The 24,091-nt window shown below is 37.5% G+C and overlaps 1 protein-coding gene across 2 annotated transcripts in view; it reads left to right on the forward strand.

Annotated features, from left to right (window-relative positions):
* The window catches only part of kl-3 (dynein heavy chain 8, axonemal kl-3), a 126,173-nt gene that overhangs the window by 31,845 nt on the left and 70,237 nt on the right, over positions 1-24,091 (forward strand). For both annotated transcript variants that reach the window (XM_074172077.1, XM_074172078.1), the window contains exons 24-33: positions 3,967-4,120; positions 4,178-4,308; positions 7,714-7,944; positions 12,488-12,693; positions 12,748-12,968; positions 13,025-13,173; positions 13,233-13,369; positions 16,423-16,669; positions 20,045-20,384; positions 20,443-20,540. In XM_074172077.1, coding sequence (XP_074028178.1) covers positions 3,967-4,120; positions 4,178-4,308; positions 7,714-7,944; positions 12,488-12,693; positions 12,748-12,968; positions 13,025-13,173; positions 13,233-13,369; positions 16,423-16,669; positions 20,045-20,384; positions 20,443-20,540 — 1,914 coding nt within the window. The remainder of the gene's footprint in view (positions 1-3,966; positions 4,121-4,177; positions 4,309-7,713; positions 7,945-12,487; positions 12,694-12,747; positions 12,969-13,024; positions 13,174-13,232; positions 13,370-16,422; positions 16,670-20,044; positions 20,385-20,442; positions 20,541-24,091) is intronic.

Here is a 24,091-nt window from a genome sequence, read left to right on the forward strand (position 1 = left end):
AAAACAAGCTTCATCTGTAAACAATATTCGACTCAGCAAACCTGGATTTCTTCTTATTTTACCGCATAACCAATTAAAAAAAGCTAGTCTGACAGGCAAATCTCTGGGCAATAGAGCTTGCACACATTGCATGTAATAGGGATATAGCTGCTGGGCTCTTAAAATCTGCCACACTGTGACATGGGTAATATTCAGTTCTTCAGCTATTTTCAAAGTACTGGTTTGAGGATTTACTTCAATCTCATTTAAAACAGCTTCTTCAATTTGAACGTTGCAGTCCTCCAATGACAACCGTCGATCTTTTAAAGCTGCCTGTTTCAGAAAGTCGTGCATGGAGACGTACAAAAGTTCTTCTATTAGACACTACACGCTGAGAAAATCTTTCATGGTAACTGCGTTTTGCAGCATTCGAGTTTCCGTAAGACATTCCATAACAGAAAGGCATATCTGCCATTTCACTGTTAGTAAATTGAACCATGTTTTACAAAAAATTCGGGCACCAGCCGAATGTTTGAGTTATTGGTGCCTAAACTAACTTTGGAGCAGTATCTTTGGCTGCATTTAGAATCAATAAAAATTGTAGCTATTCACAAGTGTCCTATGGTGACAGAACTGGTCATGAGGGGATGTCCACAGGGAGGGGTCTTATCACCCCTTCTTTAGAACATAGTTCTGGAGACACTGATTAATCTGTTTAAAATCTGTTTTTCCGTTAATCAGCTGTGGCCCCCATACGACCGACAACTCTCAGAAGTTGAGAAACTTGTGTGAGCTAAGTACTAACGAGGTCTTACCTTTTAACGTGTGATTCCTAACACCCCAACAATAATGGATTCTACATGATTGCATATGCAGATGACATAGTTATCTTGCAGACCGGCAGATTTGTAAATACACTGTGCGATAGATCGCAGGATGGGCTCCAATTGATAGAATCATGGTGTAAGGAACACTCACTGTCGATCAATTCCAAGAAGATTGAGATGGTTCTTTTCACCAGGAAAAACGTTTATCGGGCTGAAAACCTCCTGAAATCTTCAAAAGCAAACTAAACTTCCCTGAAGAGGTGAAATACCTTGGTACTATCCTCGACATGAAGCTAACATGGAACTCTCACTTACAGAGTAGAGCAAAAAGAGCATATGTGGCTTATGAACTATGTCGGAGGATAGTTTTCTACCCCGTGTGGTCACCTGGATCAACCCTGCAATAATAGGACCTATGTTAACGTACGGAGCCATTGCATGGGGACCTAAAGTTCTACGAGCAACGGGCATCCAAAAATTATATCAAATACAGCGATTGGCTTGTTTAAACATCACAGGAGCCATGAGAACAACAACCGCGGCAATGGAATTAATTACTGGTCTGACCCCTCTGGACCTGTACGTTAAGGAGGAGGCGTTAATGGCCATGTTACGATTGCGCACAGCTGGTGTAAACCTCGAAGTAGAAATGGGTCAATTGAGGCTGAGCCTTTGGGCAGATGCGCTTACTGCGCAACCTCTGAGCCAGGCAGCCAGTGATGCAACTGAACCCAGGTTTGTGTTTAATACACCCTACAAAATATAAATAAAACAGAATACAGAGTCAGATGCTACAAATGCAATACGCATATATACAAACGGCTTAAAAACCAAAGAAGGCTCAGGATGTGGAGTGTATTCCAGATCACCAAGCCTAAGGATTAACTGTGGAATGGGAAAAATACCAGCGTGGTTCAAACATAACTGGCTGGTATCTCAATCGTCACAAAAGAAATAACCAGGAAAAGAATTTATGCCAAAAACATAACAATCTGCACTAATAGTAGACAAGCCCTATTAGCCTTGAACAGACAACGTGTTACCTCAGGGCTAGTACTAGAGTGGCACCAAGATTTAGCCAGAGCCTCGGTGGCTGATAACATTATCCCGAGGTGGGTTAAAGGGCACGACAGGAGGGGAGGTAATCGCATTGCCGACTCTTTAGCCAAGGAAGCGGCTGGACTAAGAATTTTAGGACCCAGTGATGCCTACGGCCTGATGACTTTGACAATTGCGGAACTAGCCATGCTCAATCCCTTAAGAGATGGGATGGAATCAAATGATCCGATCTTGCCAGGATCACCCTGGGCGACTCTGGGAAGCTGGCGCCGAAGAAATATCTGGCGATGACCAGGATTTCTGACTGGCCACTGTCAACTAAGGAAACACCTCCATGATATGGGGCTAGTGGACACACCTCTATGCAGGATGTGTGAACAGGAACATGAGACGTCAGGCATGTCCTATGCGAGTGCCCGGAGTTATCGTCAATCCTCAGGTACTATCAAGAAAGTTACATGAGCTGGGTTTTGGGGAAATTTGGAATAATTGGATCGATTCATTTATGTTTGGCAGAAGCCAATATGTAACCATCACCAATGTAATTAATGCTAAAAAAAGAATAATGAACTCTCAACTGATACCTCTACCACTCGGAGTACCACAAGGTTCAGTCTTGGGACCTGTACTATTCCGAGTATATATAGATAAAATTGACGAATCTGTTCCTGATGCAAAGTGTGTGAAATTTGCTGATGACGTTGCCACGATTGTAACAGGCTCCGACCAAACAAGTATACAACGAAAATGCGAGCAAACAATGAGATCATTGAATTGGTGGTTTTCCAGTAATTCGCTTGTTTTCAATCCAAATAAAACAGTAATTATTCAATTTTGTAATTATCAAAAAATTCTTGACCCACTATATATTGATGTGAATAATCAGCTGCTTCCATTGTCAAAAAGTACTAAGTTTTTGGGTGTTGAAATTGACAAAAATCTTAATTTTAAAGTACATTGTGATGGCCTTATACCAAAATTGCATTCTTTAGCATTCAAGCTACGAAATCTTAGATATATTCTCAGTCTAGATCAACTAAAAATTATTTACTATGCTGAAGTGGAGTCGAGATTGCGCTATGGTGTACGTTTCTGGGGTTGGTCAACCAACGCAGGTAAAGTTTTTTTGGCTCAAAAAAACATCATCAGAAGTATCACTGGTATAAGTTACATGGAGTCCTGTGAACCTTTTTTCAAGAAATTGCAAATACTGACTTTACCCTGCTTGTACATAATGGAAATTTGTGTCTACGTTTTTCAAAATAAAAGTCAATTTCCTTTAATAGGCTCTACTCATACAATTAACACTAGGCCAAAAAAAATATATCAAGTTCCTCTAGCTCGAGGGCGGATTGCTCTTAAAGGTCCTAATATTGCAGGTCCTCGTTTGTTCAATATTTTACCAACTGAAATAAAAGAAAGCAAATCATTAGAGATGTTCAAAACAAAGATTGAAAATTTTTTAGTTCTGAATGCGTATTATAGTGTTGATGATTATTTAACGTAAGTGTATGTGTGGTGTGTGCATGCGTTTTCGTGTGTGCTTCTAGTTTTAGTGTAGTAGTTTATAATTTTAGCTTTACTGACTATTCCTAATACAATTACTTATGAAATTGTCGAACAGGAAAATAAAGGATTTGATTTGAAGAGAGTGTGTGTTCGGCGAGTCTTGGCCTACACCTGCCGATATAAAGGATATGTCTCCCAATGACCTGTCCACCTTCCTGGAGAGGATAAGATGGACGATGACCTAGAAGGACAACTCCTCGGGAGGATGTACAATAGGTCACATGTGGCCTAAGTACTGTGAATGGTTTCCTATGATGTAGTTTGATAAGATTCTTTTTTGTCATTTGGTACTCGTTGCATTATTTGAAGAATGATCTAAATTCTGAATGATGACGTGAATTGTGAAGCACACGAATTATTGTTGTCTGAGACAGTGCTTCCCGCTCATACTTTTTTGAGTTTTATCAAAGCATAGAAACTGTTGTTGAGTTTTTTACTCACACGTAATAATATATAATACAATTTCTATTATATGTTTATAATTCACTTTCAAATACTCAACGTAAATATTCATTCGTGATATTGTTTTCAGAATATCGATAAATCGTGGAATAAAATAATGATTAGAGCCCACGAGATTCCCAATGCAGTTGAATGCTGCACAGGAGACGAAACCATGGGTCAACTTCTACCCCATCTTCTGGAACAATTGGAGACATGCCAAAAGAGTTTAACAGGATATCTAGGTAGGATACATATTATTTTGCAATAGGTGATCATTTCAAAATTAAACTTGCTTTCAGAATCGAAAAGGTTGTGTTTCCCAAGATTTTTCTTCATATCGGACCCCGTGTTATTGGAAATACTCGGTCAAAGTTCAGATCCGTCTTCGATACAAGCACACTTGCCCAGTTTATTCGATGCAGTTTTCAAGGTACTATTCACTTGTACACTCTCAATACTCATTTAATATCAAATGTCTGTTAACAAATTTAAATTCAGTGACCACAAAATTATTTGAGCCGACCTCAGTTGGAAATAATCAACCATGGTTTAAAAAATATGCAGAAAATCGTAGGAAGCTTCAAATCTAATTATTCACAAGAAAATATGGAATTCAATATGAACTTTTGAATTTGGCTCTCAAGAAAAAAGTGGCATACAAATAGTAGATATGGAAGTAGTTAATTTTATTCAGGATAATCTTGATAAAGAAAGTTTTGTAGTAGCTATTTTGTTGGACATAAATTCTTTTGAAAAAATTTGAATCAATGAGAATTAGAGGCAGAGTAAATGATCTTTCAACTTCATATTTCACTAAAAGAACTATTTGCACTCAAATAAATGAAGTGACTTCTGGCTGACATTTAATAAATAAAGGCGTTTCTCAAGGTTCAGTTGTGGATCCAATTCTGTACCTATTATACATACAAAATATTTGCCAGATTGAATTGAAATGTAAGTATGTAATATATGCAGACGATACAGTACTTTTATTTGCAAATAAAAACCCAATTATTTTAGAAAATGCAATTAATCATGATTTGAAACTTTTTGAAAAATGGCTTTACTCATTTTTTTTTTTCAGTTAATCCAAATAAAACTGAATTTATTACGTTTCATAAAAAAAATAAGTAAGATGTTACAATAAATATTTCTAAGAAGAATACACAAATAAAACAAACTATGCAAATGAAGTAACTTGGTGTTCATGTTAACAATAAATTGAAATGGAATATACATATTGACAAACTTATTAAAACAATTTCTGCCATCGTTAGAGCACTACGCAGTTGTCCGAAATTGAAACCAGAAATAGCAAAACATTTTTTGGACTCACATATTCTTAGCCGGATTGAATATTTATTAAATATATGGGGATCATGCTGTAAAAATGCCTTCAACAAAATTTCCATTGTTCATAAGAAATCATTAAAAGTACCTACTGTATCGGCTTCCATTTGACATTCCAACTAACCAACTGTATTCAATAACAAACACATTTTCTTTAGAAGAACATTTCATAATAAACAGACCTGAAGTTGCATATTCAATGATCAATAAACAAATTAAATCTAACCTCATCTCAATGAAAAATTCAGAAAATCATGATCATGATACAAGGCAACATAATCTGTTTCATCTTGATATTGCAAGCTCCATTATGAGCAAAACAACATTTAATCATGATTCTCTTTCTGCTTTCAATAAATGGCCTGATCACTTACACAACTGAAAATTTAGTAAAATTCAAAAAATCAATAAAATTAAAAGAATTTGTACTTCAGGAAAGAAACTAGAAAAAATAGAATACATCTTTTTTGGGAAAAACCAATTTCATTTCTTTGTTTACTGATATCTCAGTTTAAATGTCCTAAATTTATATGACAAGATTTGTGAATAGTCTTATACCAGAATAAGTCTGTCTGACTATTCATGCTCTTAAATAAACATTATTTATATATGTGTATATGTGTATGTATATGTGTATATATGTGTATGTATATGTATGTGTAAAGGCATAATCTTATTATTTCGATTATTTTCTTTTTATATTTTAGTTGTTGTTATAATTCTGTAATAATAATGTTGATTGATTAAAAAAAAAGAGTGAACATTCAAAAAACTCTTAACCCTGGTTTAAAAATATTCGTCTCTCCTAAAGTACCTACACAGTGGGATCTGGTGAATGCCTGACGGAATACAACTACTTTCCCAGCTAATACCACGCTGGACATTGAAATATATCCGACAGACATTCATGCAAGTTACCCCACAGAGATTAGTATCGCAGATGTTTCTCGTTCATCCAGCAGCAGGACTCTGCTGAAATCCATCGAGTAGATCACCTACATATACAATGAATGAAACAACTATTTTGTGAATATAGGAACCAAAATATCATACAGTATTGTATGACTGTACAGGTAATTCAATGTTAATTGAACCGACGTTATTAAGAAGTGGACAGTGTAATAGTCAGTAAATTGGCTAATTTTGATAATATAAGCGTTACACCATTGGAGGTGGTAAAGAACTATAAAATCTATTAACCAAACTTCCCGACGACATTAAAGTTTCAGGAAATGTACATATTTTCAAGATAAAAGTTAAGCAACTCTTATTGTCAAAAAACTGCTACACTGTTGAGGATTTTCAGCCGTAACTTTATTTCCACGTGAAGGGTACGGTTTGTTTAATATACACTTTTAGTAACTTTAATATATTTTATATTCATACTTTATATTATTTGTAATAATTGTTTGTGACGTGAATGTGATGGTTCTATACACACCCAGAGATATTTAATTATTCTAGTCAATTTATATGTATATACATTTTCTTATATCATTTCTCTACTTGAGTTTATTCACGTTTTTCTCTTTTTATTCGCATTATCACACTGTTGATATGCAAAGTAATTTGTGAAAATAAAGAAATTATTATTATTATTGACATCATCAAAAAATTTGCATCAAATTTTGTGTAAAAAATGAAATTGAGTGCTCAAAAACATTTGAAATGTTGACAGTGGCATACGGCGATTGTTAGGTTAGGTTAGGTTAAGTCCAAAGTGAGTGGGTCTATTCTACCCTCTGGCGCAAACCGCAAGGGTTTATTGTGGCTCACACCTACTTACACTCGACCAAATAAACCCAGTTTGCTAACGCAGCCGATTAGTTTGTATGGTGAGTGGTCTGTCAGGTCAGATGGTACAGCTCTGCCAAACTCTGGAAACCTGATTCGGTCCCCAGCTGGGCGGGCACAAAGTATGTCTTCTGTTGTTTCATCATTTTCCAAACAGAGGCGACAAACACTGTTTTCCGACAGTCCCAGTCTCTGCATATGATGATTCAAATGACAGTGACTTGTTAGACATCGTAGTTCATCCCTATTGTAGTCCAACAACTGTTTGGTATCAAGTTTCGAAAGGTGAAGTGAGCCAATCCTGGAAGATTCTGCCAGAAGTCCATAAATATTCTTTTCATCCAGTGTTCAGTGTTTGTTTGGCAAAGCCTAAAGCGATGCCAATGGTCCGATGAAGCTGCTTGTAGAACCCTCTTTTTGCGAGGGAGTCAGCGGCCTCATTGCTTTTCAGGTCAGTATGACCAGGAATCCAGACCAGCACTACCACCAGCACCAGCACTGCCACACGCTTCATGCCCAAAATTAACAGAAAAATTGCATGGCATGAGCCAACGGATATGTCGACTCCCTCAGCAACTTCTCTAATAGAGATTCAACGATTCTCCATAACACTTTCTTTTACTTTTTCAACATTTTCTCACTCACCTCATTTTTTGAACAGCAAATATGTATGATGATGATGATATTTCAGGTAGATTTCGATGAGAAGAAAACTGATACGATAATAGCAATGAATTCCGATCTGGGTGAGAAAGTAGCTTTTGAAAAAGGAGTTCAGTGTGTAGGAGGTGTCGAGTTTTGGTTGAACGGTCTGCTACAAATGGTGAGAGATACGGTTAGGAATGTCATCGCTGCACAAGCTCAATGTTTCGTAGATCCGGATTACGATTTTATTGGCGGATTTACCCAGTTTTGCGGTCAGGTGAGTTTTCTTGAAGGAATCAAACTTCAATTCATATTTTATATTTACCTACATATATAATATTGAGCGTGGAAAAATTCCTGCATTCTTTAATGACCTTTCGTAGATTCATTTGTAGGTAACAAAAACAAAGAATATAATTACAAAATTGAATTCTGTGATTGAACGCACTTTGGATGTCTTCAGGAAGAATACTAGTACATTCAAATACCTATATCTTTGATGGCTACCACCAATGTTCGTAACAAAAAATGGCGGAACTTAATTTCCTTGCCAAATATTATCATATTCAAAAGCCTAAATGAAATATTAGTTTTTGCCCAAATTTAAATCGATATGATTTAACTAAAGTACAATCTCAAATATTATTGCATTAAAACGAAAACATTGTTGTCAAGGTTGTGATTCTACATATTTTACCATTACTTTTCCTCATCTGTTTAGTGTAATTTCTGTACGCCACTGCAAGAGACAAATTAAGGCAAAAACGTCGGTCAATTCCGACAATTCAGTGCCTACTATTTCGGAATTATGGTATGGTAGTTGTTTTGTTCGACTTGTATTATAACCATCCATACGATCTTAAGTTAACCCTAACCTTTAAAAGACATGTCTCTATTTAATGTATACACTCTTACCTGTTTCATTTTCTTTTATCTTCATATTAATACAGACTTTGTCATTGACGATTATAATTCTTCAGAGAATAGGTATAAATAACTTTCGATTCACTACCTGATCTGACAGGTCTCGGGCGTAACATATAGATGGCTCTAGACTACTACTAACGTTCAAAAGAAAGATGTTCATGATATTATTGTGCTGAAAGTGCCACTACTTTTGACCAGATACCAGGCACTCAAAACAGAGTGAAACCGACTCAACGCTCGTCTCCTCATCAACAAATTCACTCAGAAAAGGTGGATAGAGGTGACGAAAAGCTTGAACATAAACATAAATTCAAAATCATCACAGGACAAAAACGGAAAACCGTCAGTCACCTCGAGAATGACGGCAACATCATTTCCAATTCCTCAGATAAATCAGAGGCCTTCCGAGAAAATCTGGAACGTACGTTCTAACTTCCGAAAGATATTCACTTCGACAACCGCCACTTAAACTTCGTACAACAACAAGTCCCTGCTCATCTGGGCAGACATCCAGGTCAAATTCCCCTTGACCCAAACTGCCCCCTAAGATCCCCTTCAGTGAGGAAGACATCCTCCAAGCGATCCACCATGGTAAAAATACCGCCCCTGGACTCCATTCTATGAAACGTCGAATTCTGAAAAACCTCCCCGACTCCGCCCTAATACATCTCAAACACGTCCTGGACGCATGTTTGAAACACGCTTATTTCCCATCTGCCTGGAAACAGGCGAATACTATCCGATTCCCAAACCTCAAAAAGACCCCACCAAACCTTACTCCTATAGATCCATCAGTCTCCTCAATGTATTCGGAAAACTGCTAGAACGTCTAATCACTAACAGATAAAATCACTACATCCCTGAAAACAACATAATCCCCCCACACCAACATGGCTTCAGACCAGAACACTCCTTCCAAAACGCATTGGTCGAACTAAATACACACATCACCCAAAACATTAATTCTTCCTTCGGTACTGTCGCTATCCTCCTAGACATCGAAAAAGCATTTAACAAGGTCTGGCACGTGGGCCTGATCTAGAAACTGATTCAAATCCGTCTTCCTCCTATTTCATCAGACTAGTCGCGTCCTATCCTACAAACCAACAAATCCGCGCAAAAGTAGGCGAAGCCCTCTTCTCCCCTCTCATCCTCTAAGCCGGAGTCTCTCAGGGCTCAGTCCTTGCACCCACCCTCTGTATCTGTATCTGTAGAGTAGGGAGGGTGAGTGTAAGCCCACGCACTTAGGCCACATGTGACCCATTGTACATCCTCCCGAGGAGTTGTCCTGCTAGCTCATCGTCCATTCTGTCCTTTCCAGGAAGGTGGACAGGTCGCTGGGAGACATCTCCTTTATATCGGCAGGTGTAGGCCAAGACTCGCCGAACACACACTTTCTTATTGACGAGGGCACTCGCACAGAACATGCCTGACAGTCTCATCTTCCTGTTCACACATCCTGCATAGAGGTGTGTCCACTAGCCCCATATTATGTAGGTGTTTCCTTAGCTGACAGTGGCCAGTCAGAAATCCTACTGTAAGGCGTAGACTTTTCCTGGTCATCGCCAGATATTTCTTCGGCGCCAGCTTCCCAGGGTCGCCCAAGGTGATCCTGGCAAGATTACATCCTTTGATTTCATCCCATCTCTTTAAGAATTGAGCATGGGTGTAACATTTGACTAGTTCCGCAATTGTCGAAGTCATCAGGCTGTGGGTGCCACTGGATCCTAAAATTCTTAGTCCAGCCGCTTCCTAGGCTAAAGAGTCGGTAATGCGATTACCTTTACTCCCTTCAACCCACCTCAGGATAATGTTATTATCTACCGAGGCTTTGGCTAAATCTTGGTGGCACTCTAGTGCTAGCCCCGAAGTAACACGCTGTCTGTTCAAGGCTAATAGTTCTTGTCTGCTATCAGTGCAGATTGTTATGTTTTTGCCAGAAATTCTTTTCTTGGTTATTTCTTTTGTGGCGATTGAGATACCAGCCAGTTCTGTTTGGACCACGCTGGTATTTCTTCCCAGCGTGGTCCAAACAGAACTGGCTGGTATCTCAATCGCCTCAAAAGGCGATTGAGATTGCACCCACCCTATTTCTAACATATATGCACGACTCTCCCTCCACTTAAAAAATACCACAATATGCAGATAATACAATCCTATACTCCTCAGCCACCAGCACCCGTATCCTAAAAACAATCCCAAACAATGATAAAATAATTTGAGCACTGGTGCAATGAGTGGCGAATCAAAATAAACTCCCTTAAAACCCAAACCATCCTATTCAGACACCGTAACACCGCCACCCTGTCCAAACTTAATACCGACAATTTGAAACCTCAGACTGTTAGGAGAGAACCTCCACCTCCAAAATTCGGTGTCCTACTTGGGGTTTCTTTCACGAGTACCCTCAACTGGGAGACCGACCTTAGAGAAACCCTGGACAGAGTCCGGAAAAGGGCCAATTTCCTGAAAGCGCTGCGCTAGATGCAACAGTAGGACTCTCTTACACACCTATAAAACCTTCATAAGACCGGTCGTGGACCAAAAAGCCACGATCTACAGCACCCTCTCCCAAAAACAAATCCACCGAATATTAAGAACCGAGAGAAGAATGCTGAGAAATATCCATAACCTCCCTTTCAGACATCTCTCCCACGACCTATAACCAAATAGATATCACCCCAATCAATTTAAGAGTGCAGGAACTCCAAGAAACATGTTGTAAGGAACACTCACTGTCCCCAAGAAAACTGAGATGGTCCTTTTCACCAGGATATGAAGTTTATCGGGCTTTAAACTTCCCGAAATCTTCAAAATCAAACTAAACTTATCGGAAGAGGTGAAATACCTTGGTACTATCCTCGACAGGAAGCTAACATGGAAGTCTCACCTACAGAGTAGAGCAAAAAGGGCATATTATGTAGCTTTTGAGCAATGTCGGAGGACAGTCTTTTACCCCGTGTGGTCACCTGGATCTACACTGCACTAATAAGACGTACGGAGCCATTGCATGGGGGCCGAAAGTTCTACAAGCAACGGGCATCCAAAAAGTATATCAAATACAGCGATTAGCTTGTTTAAACATCACAGGAGCCATGAGAACAACACCAACCGCGACAATGGAATTATCGTCAATAAGAGAGTGTGTGTTCGGCGAGTCTTGGCCTACACCTGCTGATATAAAGGAGATGTCTCCCAGTGACATGTCCACCTTCCTGGAAAGGACAGATACGCAGCGAGAACAATGAGAAGCCACAACTTCGCGGTCATTGGCCACCCTAACGATCCCATGGAGGCGCCAAAAGGATACCACCGAAAAGCTCCCGTTCCCCTCAGTCAGACTCCTGGGGTTAGTGGAAGACCCAACGGAGCAGATCCAGAATATCCTGAAGGAATATCCATTAGCCATTCGATAGTGAAAGATCACGTCCTGAGAACTCAACTTGAAGACCAACCACACCCCTGGCTAAATACGAACCTACTTCCCTCCGAACAACGACCAGCGCCATGGACCAGGACACCAACTACTAAAGGAAACACTAACACAGATAGGATAAATAATTGTAACCCGGAAGAGGCATAAGCACACTATTTTGTTATTTCCCAATGGATCAAAAACAATTTCGGCTGTTCGCAGACCTTAAAAAAATGCATACCGGCAAGAAATTTCACTCGAATGGAAGTTATTGCTGAAACTTATTTCTAGTCAAAAGATAATTCGTTCTATTGGTACCTATTGAAATGTTTGAAAAAAAAGCGTTTCTTTTCTTAGACCCGGGACTTTTCAGCTCATGTGTTATAATTCTGTTTCTTTCATTTTCAGTCAGTCAGAAGTATAGACTTCACTTTTGTAAACGTTTCAACATTTGAATCTCATCGTAATTTGTTATTAGGCGGGACTTCTAGGCGTTCAAATTTTATGGACGAAAGAGGCAGAGATAGCAATTAAACGTGCCAGAGTGGACAGAATGTTCATGAAAATAACAAATCAGAGATTCTTGGATTTATTAAATGCCTTCATCGATTTGACTTCAAAGGACTTGACAAAAATGCAAAGGATACAATTCGAAACAATGGTAACAATCCACGTTCATCAAAGGTAACTATTTTCCGACTTTTATTTCAGAAAAAAGCCAAAGCGACTTTGTTTCAGAGACATTTTTGATAACATCTGCAAATTGAGAGTCAAGTCGCTACTTGATTTCGAGTGGCAAGCCCAATCTAGATTTTATTACAACGATGAAAACGACGAAGTCCTGGTGAAAATAACAGACGTTATTTTCCTTTATCAGAATGAATATCTTGGAATTACAGAACGCTTGGCGATCACCCCTCTAACAGACAGATGTTACATAACGTTGGCTCAAGCTATATGTTGGTCCCTGTAGACAAACGTGAACGCTGTAGTAATAATAATGAACTTGTTTTAGGGATTAACATGGGTGGTGCCCCTGCTGGTCCTGCCGGTACTGGTAAAACGGAGACCACGAAAGATATGGGACGGACTTTGGGTAAATTTGTCGTCGTCTTCAATTGCTCGGATCAGATGGATTTCCGTGGACTTGGTCGCATTTTTAAAGTGAATTTTATATTTTCAAGAATAAAATAATCGAGTCTAAATCACACATTCAATTTCAGGGTTTGGCACAATCAGGTACTTGGGGTTGTTTTGATGAATTCAATCGCATTGAGTTACCGGTACTGTCTGTGGCAGCCCAACAAATCTACATAGTGCTTCAAGCCCGGAAAGAAAGAAAACCCATGTTTATTTTCATGTAAGAAATTACGTTGTAATTCGAGATTTAGCGGTTTAGAGTCATGATCTGAAATGCCACTGCAAGATTCTTACTTTTTGTTTCTTAATCTGTTTAAAAATCTGTTTAAAATATGTTTTTCCGTTATCCAGCAGTCGTACCCCTACGAACGGCAAGTATAAAAAGTTGAAACTTGTGCGAGCTAAGGACTAACGAGGTCTTAACTTTTAAAGTGTTTTAATAACTGCCATTGCGATAGTTAACGTAAAATATTATTTTATTCACAATGATCGAGGTCGATCACCCGGTCCTTGGATGTTGATATTTTCCCAGATGGAAAAGCGTTTAAACTTTATGACTGTCTGACTTTTGAGCGTCGTTGTGGTCATGTACAAGTTGAGGTAGACTAAACAAATTTATATATTACATTCTGCCGATGATCATACACTTGGGAAGTTAGAAAACGCTGAGACGAGGTTTTTGTGTTTAGCATTGCTTGGGAGTTTGTGCGATAGACACAAAAAGTCGGTCATAGGAGCCCGTCGAGACGAGATCGGGGGGTATCATTCCTCAGCCTTCGAGGGTGAAGGAGGTGGCCTAAATAGGGGAGTCAGCCTGGGGCTTGAACCAGCGACCAACACGGCGGTCAATTTGAGTGAGTGAAAAAAACACCCATGTCGAACCGACCGATTACCGTCCGACGGAATGCTATTTTCAGAAAAAATTATACAGGGCTATTCGAGGTTTATACAGGGCTATTCAAATTCGTTTCTATACATGGGGATCTCGTAAACGATAAGAGATAGAGTGTCGGTTAAATTATGGCAAAGTTGCGTATTTTAGAGACCTATTCAATGATGTAAAGGAATCGAATATAGCTCTTTTGGTTCTGGAGATACACAGGAAGAAACAAAAATCCCAAATTATTTTTTTGCCTATATCTTCTTTATTTGCAGACATATTGAAAATCTGTCCGCATTTTGCTATTGGCACTTGATGTGGGCTCTCAGAATATATCTATAATTCTTTTACACAAGGTGTTATCTTACGAACCTGTATTTTTTGTTGTAGTTTTTGGATATTAGACGTTCACTTCATACTGAGAAATCAAATTATATATTTCGGGATTTTTCGGTAATATTCGATTATAATTGTATGAAGTATTCCCTTTTAAATTACGGCCCTGGAAATTGGTTGACTGAGTTGAATAGAAACATAATAGTCACGTCTCCCTATGTGTCGTAGAGTTTTTTGAGAGTTTTTTTTTCAGGTACCTATTCATATTTTTTCCGTTGCTCTGAGCGTTTTCTACAATGAACTTCGAATAAGAAAACCTTTTATGATTATTTGAAACATACCTACATCAAAAATATATTATATAATTCACACAATTATAATCGAATATTACCGAAACATCCCAAAATATAAAATTTAATTTAATTTCTCAGTATGAAGTGAACGTCTACGATACAAAAACTACAACAAAAAATACAGGTCCGTATTTAAAAATTCAAAGATGGGGGTGGCCCAAGTCAGATGACACCCTGTATAAAAGATTCATGGATGTATTCTGAGAGTCCACATCAAGTGCCAATGGCAAAATGTGGACAGATTTTCAATATGTCTGCAAATAAGGAAGATATGGGCAAAAAAATAATTTGGGATTTTTGTTTCTTTCTGTATATCTCCAGAACCAAAAGAGCTATATTCGATTCCTTTACATTATTGAATAGGTCTCTGAAATACACAACTTTGCCACAATTTAATCGACACTCTATCTCTTATCGTTTACGAGATCCCAATGTACAGAAACGAATTTGAATAGCCCTGTATATAAATATATTCAGTTGGTTCCAAGAAAGGTAGATGAAAAATGCATTCAATAGCTTTATTCTGCGAACTTCTTAATGGTTTCAAATTTGTATTTGAAGCAGTTCCCCATTGACTAATTGAATACTGTAATTCGGAATGGATGAGTGAGAAGTAAATTTTTGTCAAATCCTTCAAAGAAATATAGTTTCTTATTCTATATGGATTCTCAATATAGCTTTTTTCGAATGACATCGATCTGGATATTCCACTAACGAATTTCATTTTAATATAAAGCCAAGATCATCTTCAAGAGAAAGATCAAAATGATCTTCTTGAAGATGATCACTCGGTGATCGAAACACGTGTCGAGGTGTTAAAATAACGGTTTGATGTTCTGAAAAACCCCAGTAATATTCATTACTACACCAAAGGCTCCAAAGATTTTTTTACAGGTTCAAATCAATGACATGAACAGTAACACTAAAGCAACAAAGAAATATTTTGCACAGAAAATGAAAAAAAATTAATATCAGTAATTAATTCAGGTCTTCCACCAGTTAATAAAAAAATAGAATTTCAACAACAAATGTTTGAAATTTGTTTTAAATTTTAGTTTGTCATATTTTTCAATTGTATTTGTTGGTCCCTCATATAATTTTATGCATACACATATATATTTGAATTACCTTTCAATTATGCTAATCAGGTCAGTTAAGCCTGATCATGCTGCTATCACCTTCAAACATTAGTAGCATAAATCTAAAGAAATAAACTTTAAACATTTAAGCCAGTCTCGAATATACCTACACAGTAGTTTGAATGGACTGACGCCTATCAGAAAACAACTACTCCCCTGGCTAATACCACGAAGGGCGTTGGATTATATCCGACAGGCGTCAGTGCAGGATTATTCACAGAAAATTTCCTGCATATGCAATTGGCAATTATGGAATATCATTGAGTTTAGATTGATGATGGCCAATATCTTGCACTGATGAGTGGCTAATGAGCCCGAAACCACTCTTTCAGTTGTATTGCCAGTTGCATAAGCAGAAAATTTTCTGTGTTCATTTCTCAAGATTTGTTGCGTTGTTGTAAAATCTTTTTGTCAAAATCTCACAATAAAGTATTTTTTGAATACGTTACTTATGGATTTTCATCAAGTATCGCCCCATTCCATCATATATTCAAACGTTAGATTTAAATGCCGCAGATGTAGAAATCCTACAGTGAAAATTTCGACTATAAAGGTGTTTTTGCAGGGATGGAGATAACGTGTCGATGAATATTGAATTCGGCATCTTCTTAACGATGAATCCCGGATATGCGGGAAGACAAGAACTCCCGGAGAATTTGAAAATCATGTTCCGAAGTGTCGCCATGATGGTCCCAGATCGTCAAATCATTATCCGTGTCAAACTAGCCTCCTGCGGCTTCAAAGATAACGTTTTCTTGTCAAGAAAGTTTTTCACCCTGTACCAGTTGTGCGAGGAACAGCTGTCGAAACAAGTAACGCCATTTTTCATTAACTATATCCACCATATTTCCTCAGTCAGTACAAAACAGAAACATAAATACTATGTTTTCCTGGCCGTTTGCCTTTATTCAGTGAATTTCCTTGGCAGATTTAGTCGATATAGAAATAAACTTAGAAATAATATATACTCATTTTCAATAATACAATAACGACGTATGTTTTGGCATTTCCGCTATCTTCAAGTAACTAAAGTGGTGTGTACTGATCGATAGAAAATTTTGTACTCAATAAATTGATGGATGTAGCCGTTACTACGTGGTAGAAAATCATAATGAATAGAGAAATGAAACTTTCTATGTTTTTACCACTTTTATTTGTAACAAACTCATCTATTTAGAATCCTTGGAAATTCATAAGCATAAACATTGCGGGTGCAACCTGTTAAATGGTCAAATCGATTTAGTTTACTCGCCGTTTTTTAAATTGGCACATCCGCATTGTAAACTGTAAATGCAAGTACTCAATCAAGCCAAGTACCTTTATTTGTACCTACAGGAGTGGTATATAAGGGCTAATGTAATGAACCATTGTTAGTTTATTGTATAAGTTTGAAAAAGACCATATAGAACGAAACTGCAGTGGGTAACGTTAGTTACAAATAAAAGTGGTAAAAAACATAGACAGTTTCATTTCTCTTTTCATTAATATTGTACTCTATACATCCCATGCGGTTTTTGATGGTTTAAAACCTATTAGAAAGCTCAAAAAGCTCGAATTATCGACAAAAATTATCACGTTTCGAGGTATGTCCTCTGCTTTTGCGCATCCGAAACGATCCTTCTTTGGATCGGATGTGGATCCTCTACGACAACAGGCACTTCCTAAAGGCAAAAACCCACAAGAAATTGACCACTATAACTTTCTGCAACCAAACCAAACCACCAAAGCAGAGTCATATTTTGCAGCCGGCATTGGACAACAGAAGAGCTCCGATCCTGCTCTATGACAATGCACGCTTCACGAATTACCGTCTGAAAGTCAAACGAATTGAGCGTCGAAGTTCAGCATCACCCACCATACTCCCCAGACCTCTTGCCAACCAACTTCCCTCTTGTCAAGCACTTCGATAACTTGCACACCGGTAGAACCTTCGCCAATCACGACCAGGCAAAAACGGCCTTTGTCGACTTCATTGAATCTCCATCACACTATTTTTATGCTGACGGAAATAATCGACTTCTAATACGTTGGTAAAAGTTGGCAAAAGTGCGCTTATTTCGATTAAATTGTATAAGTGGACTCATATAAACAGACAAAACTTCTGAAGCTACCTAATATTCCAAAATGTTAGTGATAACAATACGATATCACAGTCAGTGTGTGAATATTTATTGACGTGAAGATGGCAAAAATACCGAAACGTACGTCACGGGACGCCTGGCAGATGTGAAACATCAATAATAATATTTTGCGATCCCTGTGAAGATTGTTGGGTACTGAAATATTTATAAAAAATTTGTAATGAAAATATAGACGAACACATTTTAATGTGGCTTCAATATACTAGTCAACTCAAGAACCTTAGCTATTGAAGATCTTAAATTATAAATATCAATAATGAAAGTTCCAAAACAAATTCCACCATCATTAGAAAATAATAATAATAATAATCTTTAATAATCCCAAGAAACAAGAATGTTTATAACAGGGATAAAATTTAAAATAATGATTGAATAAATTATTTCAATATTAAATATCAGTTACATATACAGCACATAAATACATAAATACAAACACAAATATACATACATAGTTACATATACATATATACATTTTTGAATTGTAATGGCAATTAAAAACAAAAAAATGTAATATCGAGATCAGAATTTCAACCAGAGGAAGAAAGCAGAAACTTTTTCAATTCCGATTTGAATTTTGTTTTTTGATTCATTTTTAGTTTCTCTGGAAGATCATTATATATTTTAACTCCTAAATGAAATATTAATTTCTCCCCAAATTTTGAGCGATATGACTCAACTAGTAGTTTTTTTTTCTTGCCTTGTATTATAGTCATGGATGGTATTTATTTGATTGAAATCCAAATTCGAATTTTTGTGATTGTTTCTAACAGAATGAATGAAACAACAAATTTTCAATTGAAAAATAGACTGAATATCTAAAAGACCACGTGGTATATATAAATTTGACGTAGGTTCAAGATATGGTAATTTAAATATACCTTGTATCATTTTATTTTGCAGTCTCTTGAGAGGATTTATTATTGATAAATTAGCTGTCCCCCAAATCGAAATTAAATATTGTAGATTTGAAAATACCAAACAGAAATATATACATTTGGAGGCCAAATGTATATTGAGCAACTTGATTTATGTAGGTCTCCTCTTTTGAATTTATGAGTTTAACAACCCCTAGAATTTTCAGGATGGTATTTTAAGTTGGCATCCTGTCTCTCAAATACCTGGCCTTGCAGCATACCTGAAAATTCTATAAAATCGATGTTTCAAATTCAGATTTCAGTTTTATACTTGATAATGGGATCAAACCCGAAACCGGTCGTAAAATAAAATTTCCCAGTGGTATTTAAACAAAAGTGTTTTTATTCATTTCATTTAAGTAATTAATAATTAACCTATAAATATTATTTGCCATGAAAATTGTATAAATTTTAATCTATCAAGAGAGTAGGTTTTACATTTACTGACCCTTATTATTCTCTGCATTCATGATTTGTTGTCAATCATTTTTTTCATACAAAACAATAAAAGAATGGATATTGAATATTGATTTGTCCAATTAACCAATGGAAACTGAGCCAATTTCAGATATTTTGACGGCATGAAATTCTTCATTTTGAATAAAATTTCATATTATGTAGACGGTTTTTTTACGAAAGCGCAAAAGGGATATCGAAATTTCGATTCAGAGTAGAAATTTCGAGAATAAAGTCGGAATAACGAGGATAAAGTAAAAATTTTGAGTTTCAAGTCGAAATTTCGAGATTAAAATAAAAATTTCCAAAAAAACAAATAAAAAATAATCTGACCCTTCTGCACCTCCGTAATATTTTTCTTATATTTCAAATATTTTCATCTATAATGAGATCGAGAAATTTCACACTTGGCGAGTATTTGATGTTTCCGTACGGAATTCAATTGGTTCTTTTGAATCAATGTATATCAATGATTCGATACCTCACTACAAATTCATCTTCATAGATTATATTATATATGTCGAAAATTTTTTCTTTTATGTTTTTGTTAATCATATCTTCATTAAAAGGGCATGTTTTTAAATGTAATATGAAATAAAACTATTATTATTATTATTATTATTATTATAATACTATTTCATTTAGATTGAGTAAATGGGGTTACTTGTTATATTAGGTCCACTATGATTTTGGTCTACGGAACATTCTGTCAGTTTTGCGAACTCTGGGAGCTCAGAAGAGGGCAAACCCAAATGAAACTGAAGATGTCGTGGTTATGAGAGTGCTGAGAGACATGAATTTGAGCAAACTAATCGACGAAGATGAACCCCTCTTTCTCTCTCTCATCGAAGACATGTTTCCTGGCATAAAATTAACGACGAAAACCTGGAAAGATTTGCAGAAAGCTATAATTAATCAATGTGCGGAAATGGGTCTGGTGAATTACCCCTCTTGGAATTTGAAAGTCATCCAATTGTATGAAACTTCCTTGGTGCGCCATGGTCTAATGGTGCTAGGTACAGTCTCTTACTCTAAGTGCAATTCATTACTTATAAATATTTTTTTTTATGTCAGGACCTACTGGAGCCGGGAAAACGAAGTGTATGAGCTGCTTAATGAGGTCGATGACAGAAACTGGTTTACCCCACAAAGAACTGAGAATGAATCCCAAGGTGAGATTTTAGTGAACAGTCGGTCTAAGAAATTCCTAGGCTAACATAGGAAAAAAATGTTTTTTGTGAAATTCGAAGGTGATACAATAATTACAGCGGTCATAGAATTTTTCGATAAGGCCTCAAACCTGAGACCTCCTCATCGTAGCTTAATTTTTTTCCAGTGAGCATTCTCTTCAGGTTTGAGTACAGGAAAAATTCCTTCGGGCCAGATTTGGAAAATACGGTGGATGCAGAAGTAATTCCAATTCCAATTCATGCAGTTTTACCATCGTTTCCATTGATTTCTGACACGGTGCATTATCTTATGGAACAGAACTTTTTTGTTCTTCAAATGTGGCCGGTTTTCCGCGATTTCGTCCTTCATATGCTCCAATAACGCTATGTAGCCATGTTTCATCCATTGTCACATATCGACCCATAAAATTCGCATGAAAGTGGAACAGCTTAAAACACTACTCAGAATCATCAATTCGTATTTGTTTTTGGTCGATTGTGAGCACACGCGGTACCCATTTTGAACAGAGCTTTCGCATAACCAAATATTCATCCACGATATGTCCAACACGTTCCTTTAATTTCACTAGTTCGGACTTCCATTGTCTATTATATAAAATGATTTGAAATCCCTGAAACAAGTAAAAAAGAATAATTAAAAAAAAAAGAATAGTTGAAAATAACAATTATATTAAGCAACAATAAACCTGAAATGAAATGATAGTAAAATAACCTACAAGTAAAAATATAATAATTGAATAAATAAAAATTAAAGGAATGCAAAAAGAAAATAATAAAAATAAAAAAGTGTAGAGATTCCAAGTCACGTTAGTTCACGACGTTTCGATTGTTGGTATCTACAATCGTCTTCGGGTGATGACTGGACTGATTCCTCCGAGAGATGACTATTTTATAGGTCGTTGAAATACTTTCACTTTCTCTACTTTCCATTTTCCGCTTCACTGATTCCGTGAGAGATGACCGATTTGGCGGGAGTTGGTCATTTCTCGTTTGATGATGGGTTTCCATATGTTTCGTATATCTACGCTGGCCTGGCTGAATACGTTGTTGGACAACATGTATGCGGCTTCCTTAAATTTTCTCCTGAACCAATGTTCCTCTCTGAGCAAGATCTCAGCTTGGGACCACTCGATGTTGTGTTGATGGGTCCAAACATGGTCTGCTATTCCTGATTTGCTGGTTTCTCCTCGCTGTGTGTGCTTCTTGTGCTCGGCAATGCGAATATTCAATGGCCTCTTAGTTTCACCAATATAGGATTTTCCGCACTCACAGGGTATCCGGTAAATGCAATTCTTGGAATCGCAGTCCGCGTTTGGGGGCCTGGTTTTCGTGAGGCTGCTAAGGATAATGTTACCGGATCTAAAACAGGTTCTAATGTTGTACTTGGAACCAATTCTTCTTATCCTCTCCGATAATCCTCTGATGTAGGGAAGTGCAAGCACTGGTTGTGACGGCTTCTCTTCCTTGCGAGGCTCCTGCTGTCTTTTGGCCAAAGTCTTTTCTACCATCGCTTTGGAGTATCCATTCCGCTGAAGATCACTTTTGATGATGTCTAGTTCCTTCTCGAGACCTTCCTTTGTATTACAAAGCCCAAAAGCACGGTGTAATAGAGTCTTGATGATTCCTCTTTTTGTCGATTGATGGTGGTTGGATTCGTGGTTCAGATACTGTCCCGTATGAGTGGGTTTTCGGTATACAGATGTTTCCCACTTAGTGTCGGTCCTCTTCACCAAAACGTCTAAGAATGGCAATTCATTGTGGATTTCCTTCTCCATTGTGAAAGTGATGGAAGGTCTCACGCTGTTGATGTGTTTCAGAAAGGCGTCTAGTTCAGTATTCCCATGGTTCCATATTATGAAGGTGTCGTCAACATATCTCAACCAGACTCGAGGTTTCTTGTGGGCTTCTTCAATGGCCAGAGTTTCAAACCACTCCATATATATGTTGGCTATGACTGGTGAAAGTGGCGATCCCATTGGCAGTCCCTCATCTTGTGTAAAGAATTCGTCCTTCAGTTGGAAATAACAGTTTCGTACACAGCATCCTAGTAATTCCATAATTACTTCTATAGGTAGATTCGTTCTCTCTTTCAGGTTCCCGTCTTCGGATAGCTTTCTCTGTATGATTTGGAGTGCTTCTTCGACCGGAACGTTGGTGTAAAGGCTTTCCACGTCGAAACTAATTAGTTGATCTTCCTGTGTGACTTCAATTGGCCCTAGTAGTTCGACAAAATATCTTGAATTCTTCACAAAAGACGATGTTTTCCCTTGTAATGGTTGTATTAAGGGAAGTAAAAATCTAGACAAGTTTTGAGTAGCCGAATCTCTGGAGCTGATGATCGGTCTAAGCGGAACGTCCTTCTTGTGGATTTTGGGTAGACCATACAAGTGAGGGGGCTTACTGTGGTGCGGTGTTAGGCATGATCTTTCCTTGTCCGAAAAATAGACTTGGTGTTTTTTCAAAATCTGGTACAACTTCCTTTCGATTGATGCAGTTGGGTCCCGTACGATCTTTGTGTATCGTCCCTTCTGCAGAACCTCTTCGATCTTCTGTTCGTAGAGAACGGTATCCATTACCACAGTAGCGTTTCCTTTATCTGCAGGTAGGATCTTAATGGTGTTGTCTCTACGTAGGCCGTTCAGAGCTCTACGTTCTTCCTTGCTGATGTTAGATGTTGGAACTGGTTCTCGATCCAACTGTTCTCTAATTTTCCATCTGAACTCTTCTGCCTCGGTCTGGTCAATGAGGGAACTGGTGGATTCCACTGCAGTAATTATCTCCAAAGTGGGCACAGATGTTGGCGTAATGGCAAAATTCAGGCCTTTCCTCAACAAGGATTCCTCTATTCCCGTGAGCGGGCGGGAACTCATGTTGATGACGTTGGTGGCTTCATAGTTGTCCTGTTTTCGGTCTGTATTTGGGCATTGTTTCCTCACTAACTTCCCCCACTTTCTGTTGTGGGTATTCTTTCCTTTAACATCTTCAGAGCCTCAGCTATCTCGATCAACTTCATTTTGATGTCATCCAAAATTTGTTTGTAGATCTATTTTGTTTTCTTCTTCAACATCCTCTCTGAGGTGTTCACCGCTTGAACTGTTTTCGGTGCTCATATCACCTCGTCTAAACTAAAAAAAACACTTTTCAACGGTTGATTTTCTTGGTGCAAAGTCCGAATAATGTTCATTAAACAGAGTCTTGGCTTTTAAAGTATTTTTTTCGCTAAAAAGCCATTGCTCAACACATGAAATCCTTTTTTTATCAATTTTCTTCAAACTGACAAAAGTTGTTTCATTCAAAATATTGTATCCCACAAACTAATAGTCCAACAGATGTGCAATTTGTACACGTTTCTTTTGAAGGTTAGGGTTAACTGAAACATCTTTGTATATAGACTAACCTAGTAGAATAATGTATGTGTATTTACTATTTGACACAAAGTCGAGCTCCATCTAGTCAAAAAACGGTATAGGGTAAGAGGGGCATAACGGGGACGCGAGGCACGATGGGGCCACCCACACATACAAGTAACCGCT

This window comes from Leptinotarsa decemlineata, unplaced genomic scaffold (assembly GCF_025532065.1).
Source record: "Leptinotarsa decemlineata unplaced genomic scaffold, Ldec_3_MD MMD2_tig00000035_RagTag_RagTag, whole genome shotgun sequence".
Taxonomy (NCBI): Eukaryota; Metazoa; Arthropoda; class Insecta; order Coleoptera; family Chrysomelidae; genus Leptinotarsa; species Leptinotarsa decemlineata.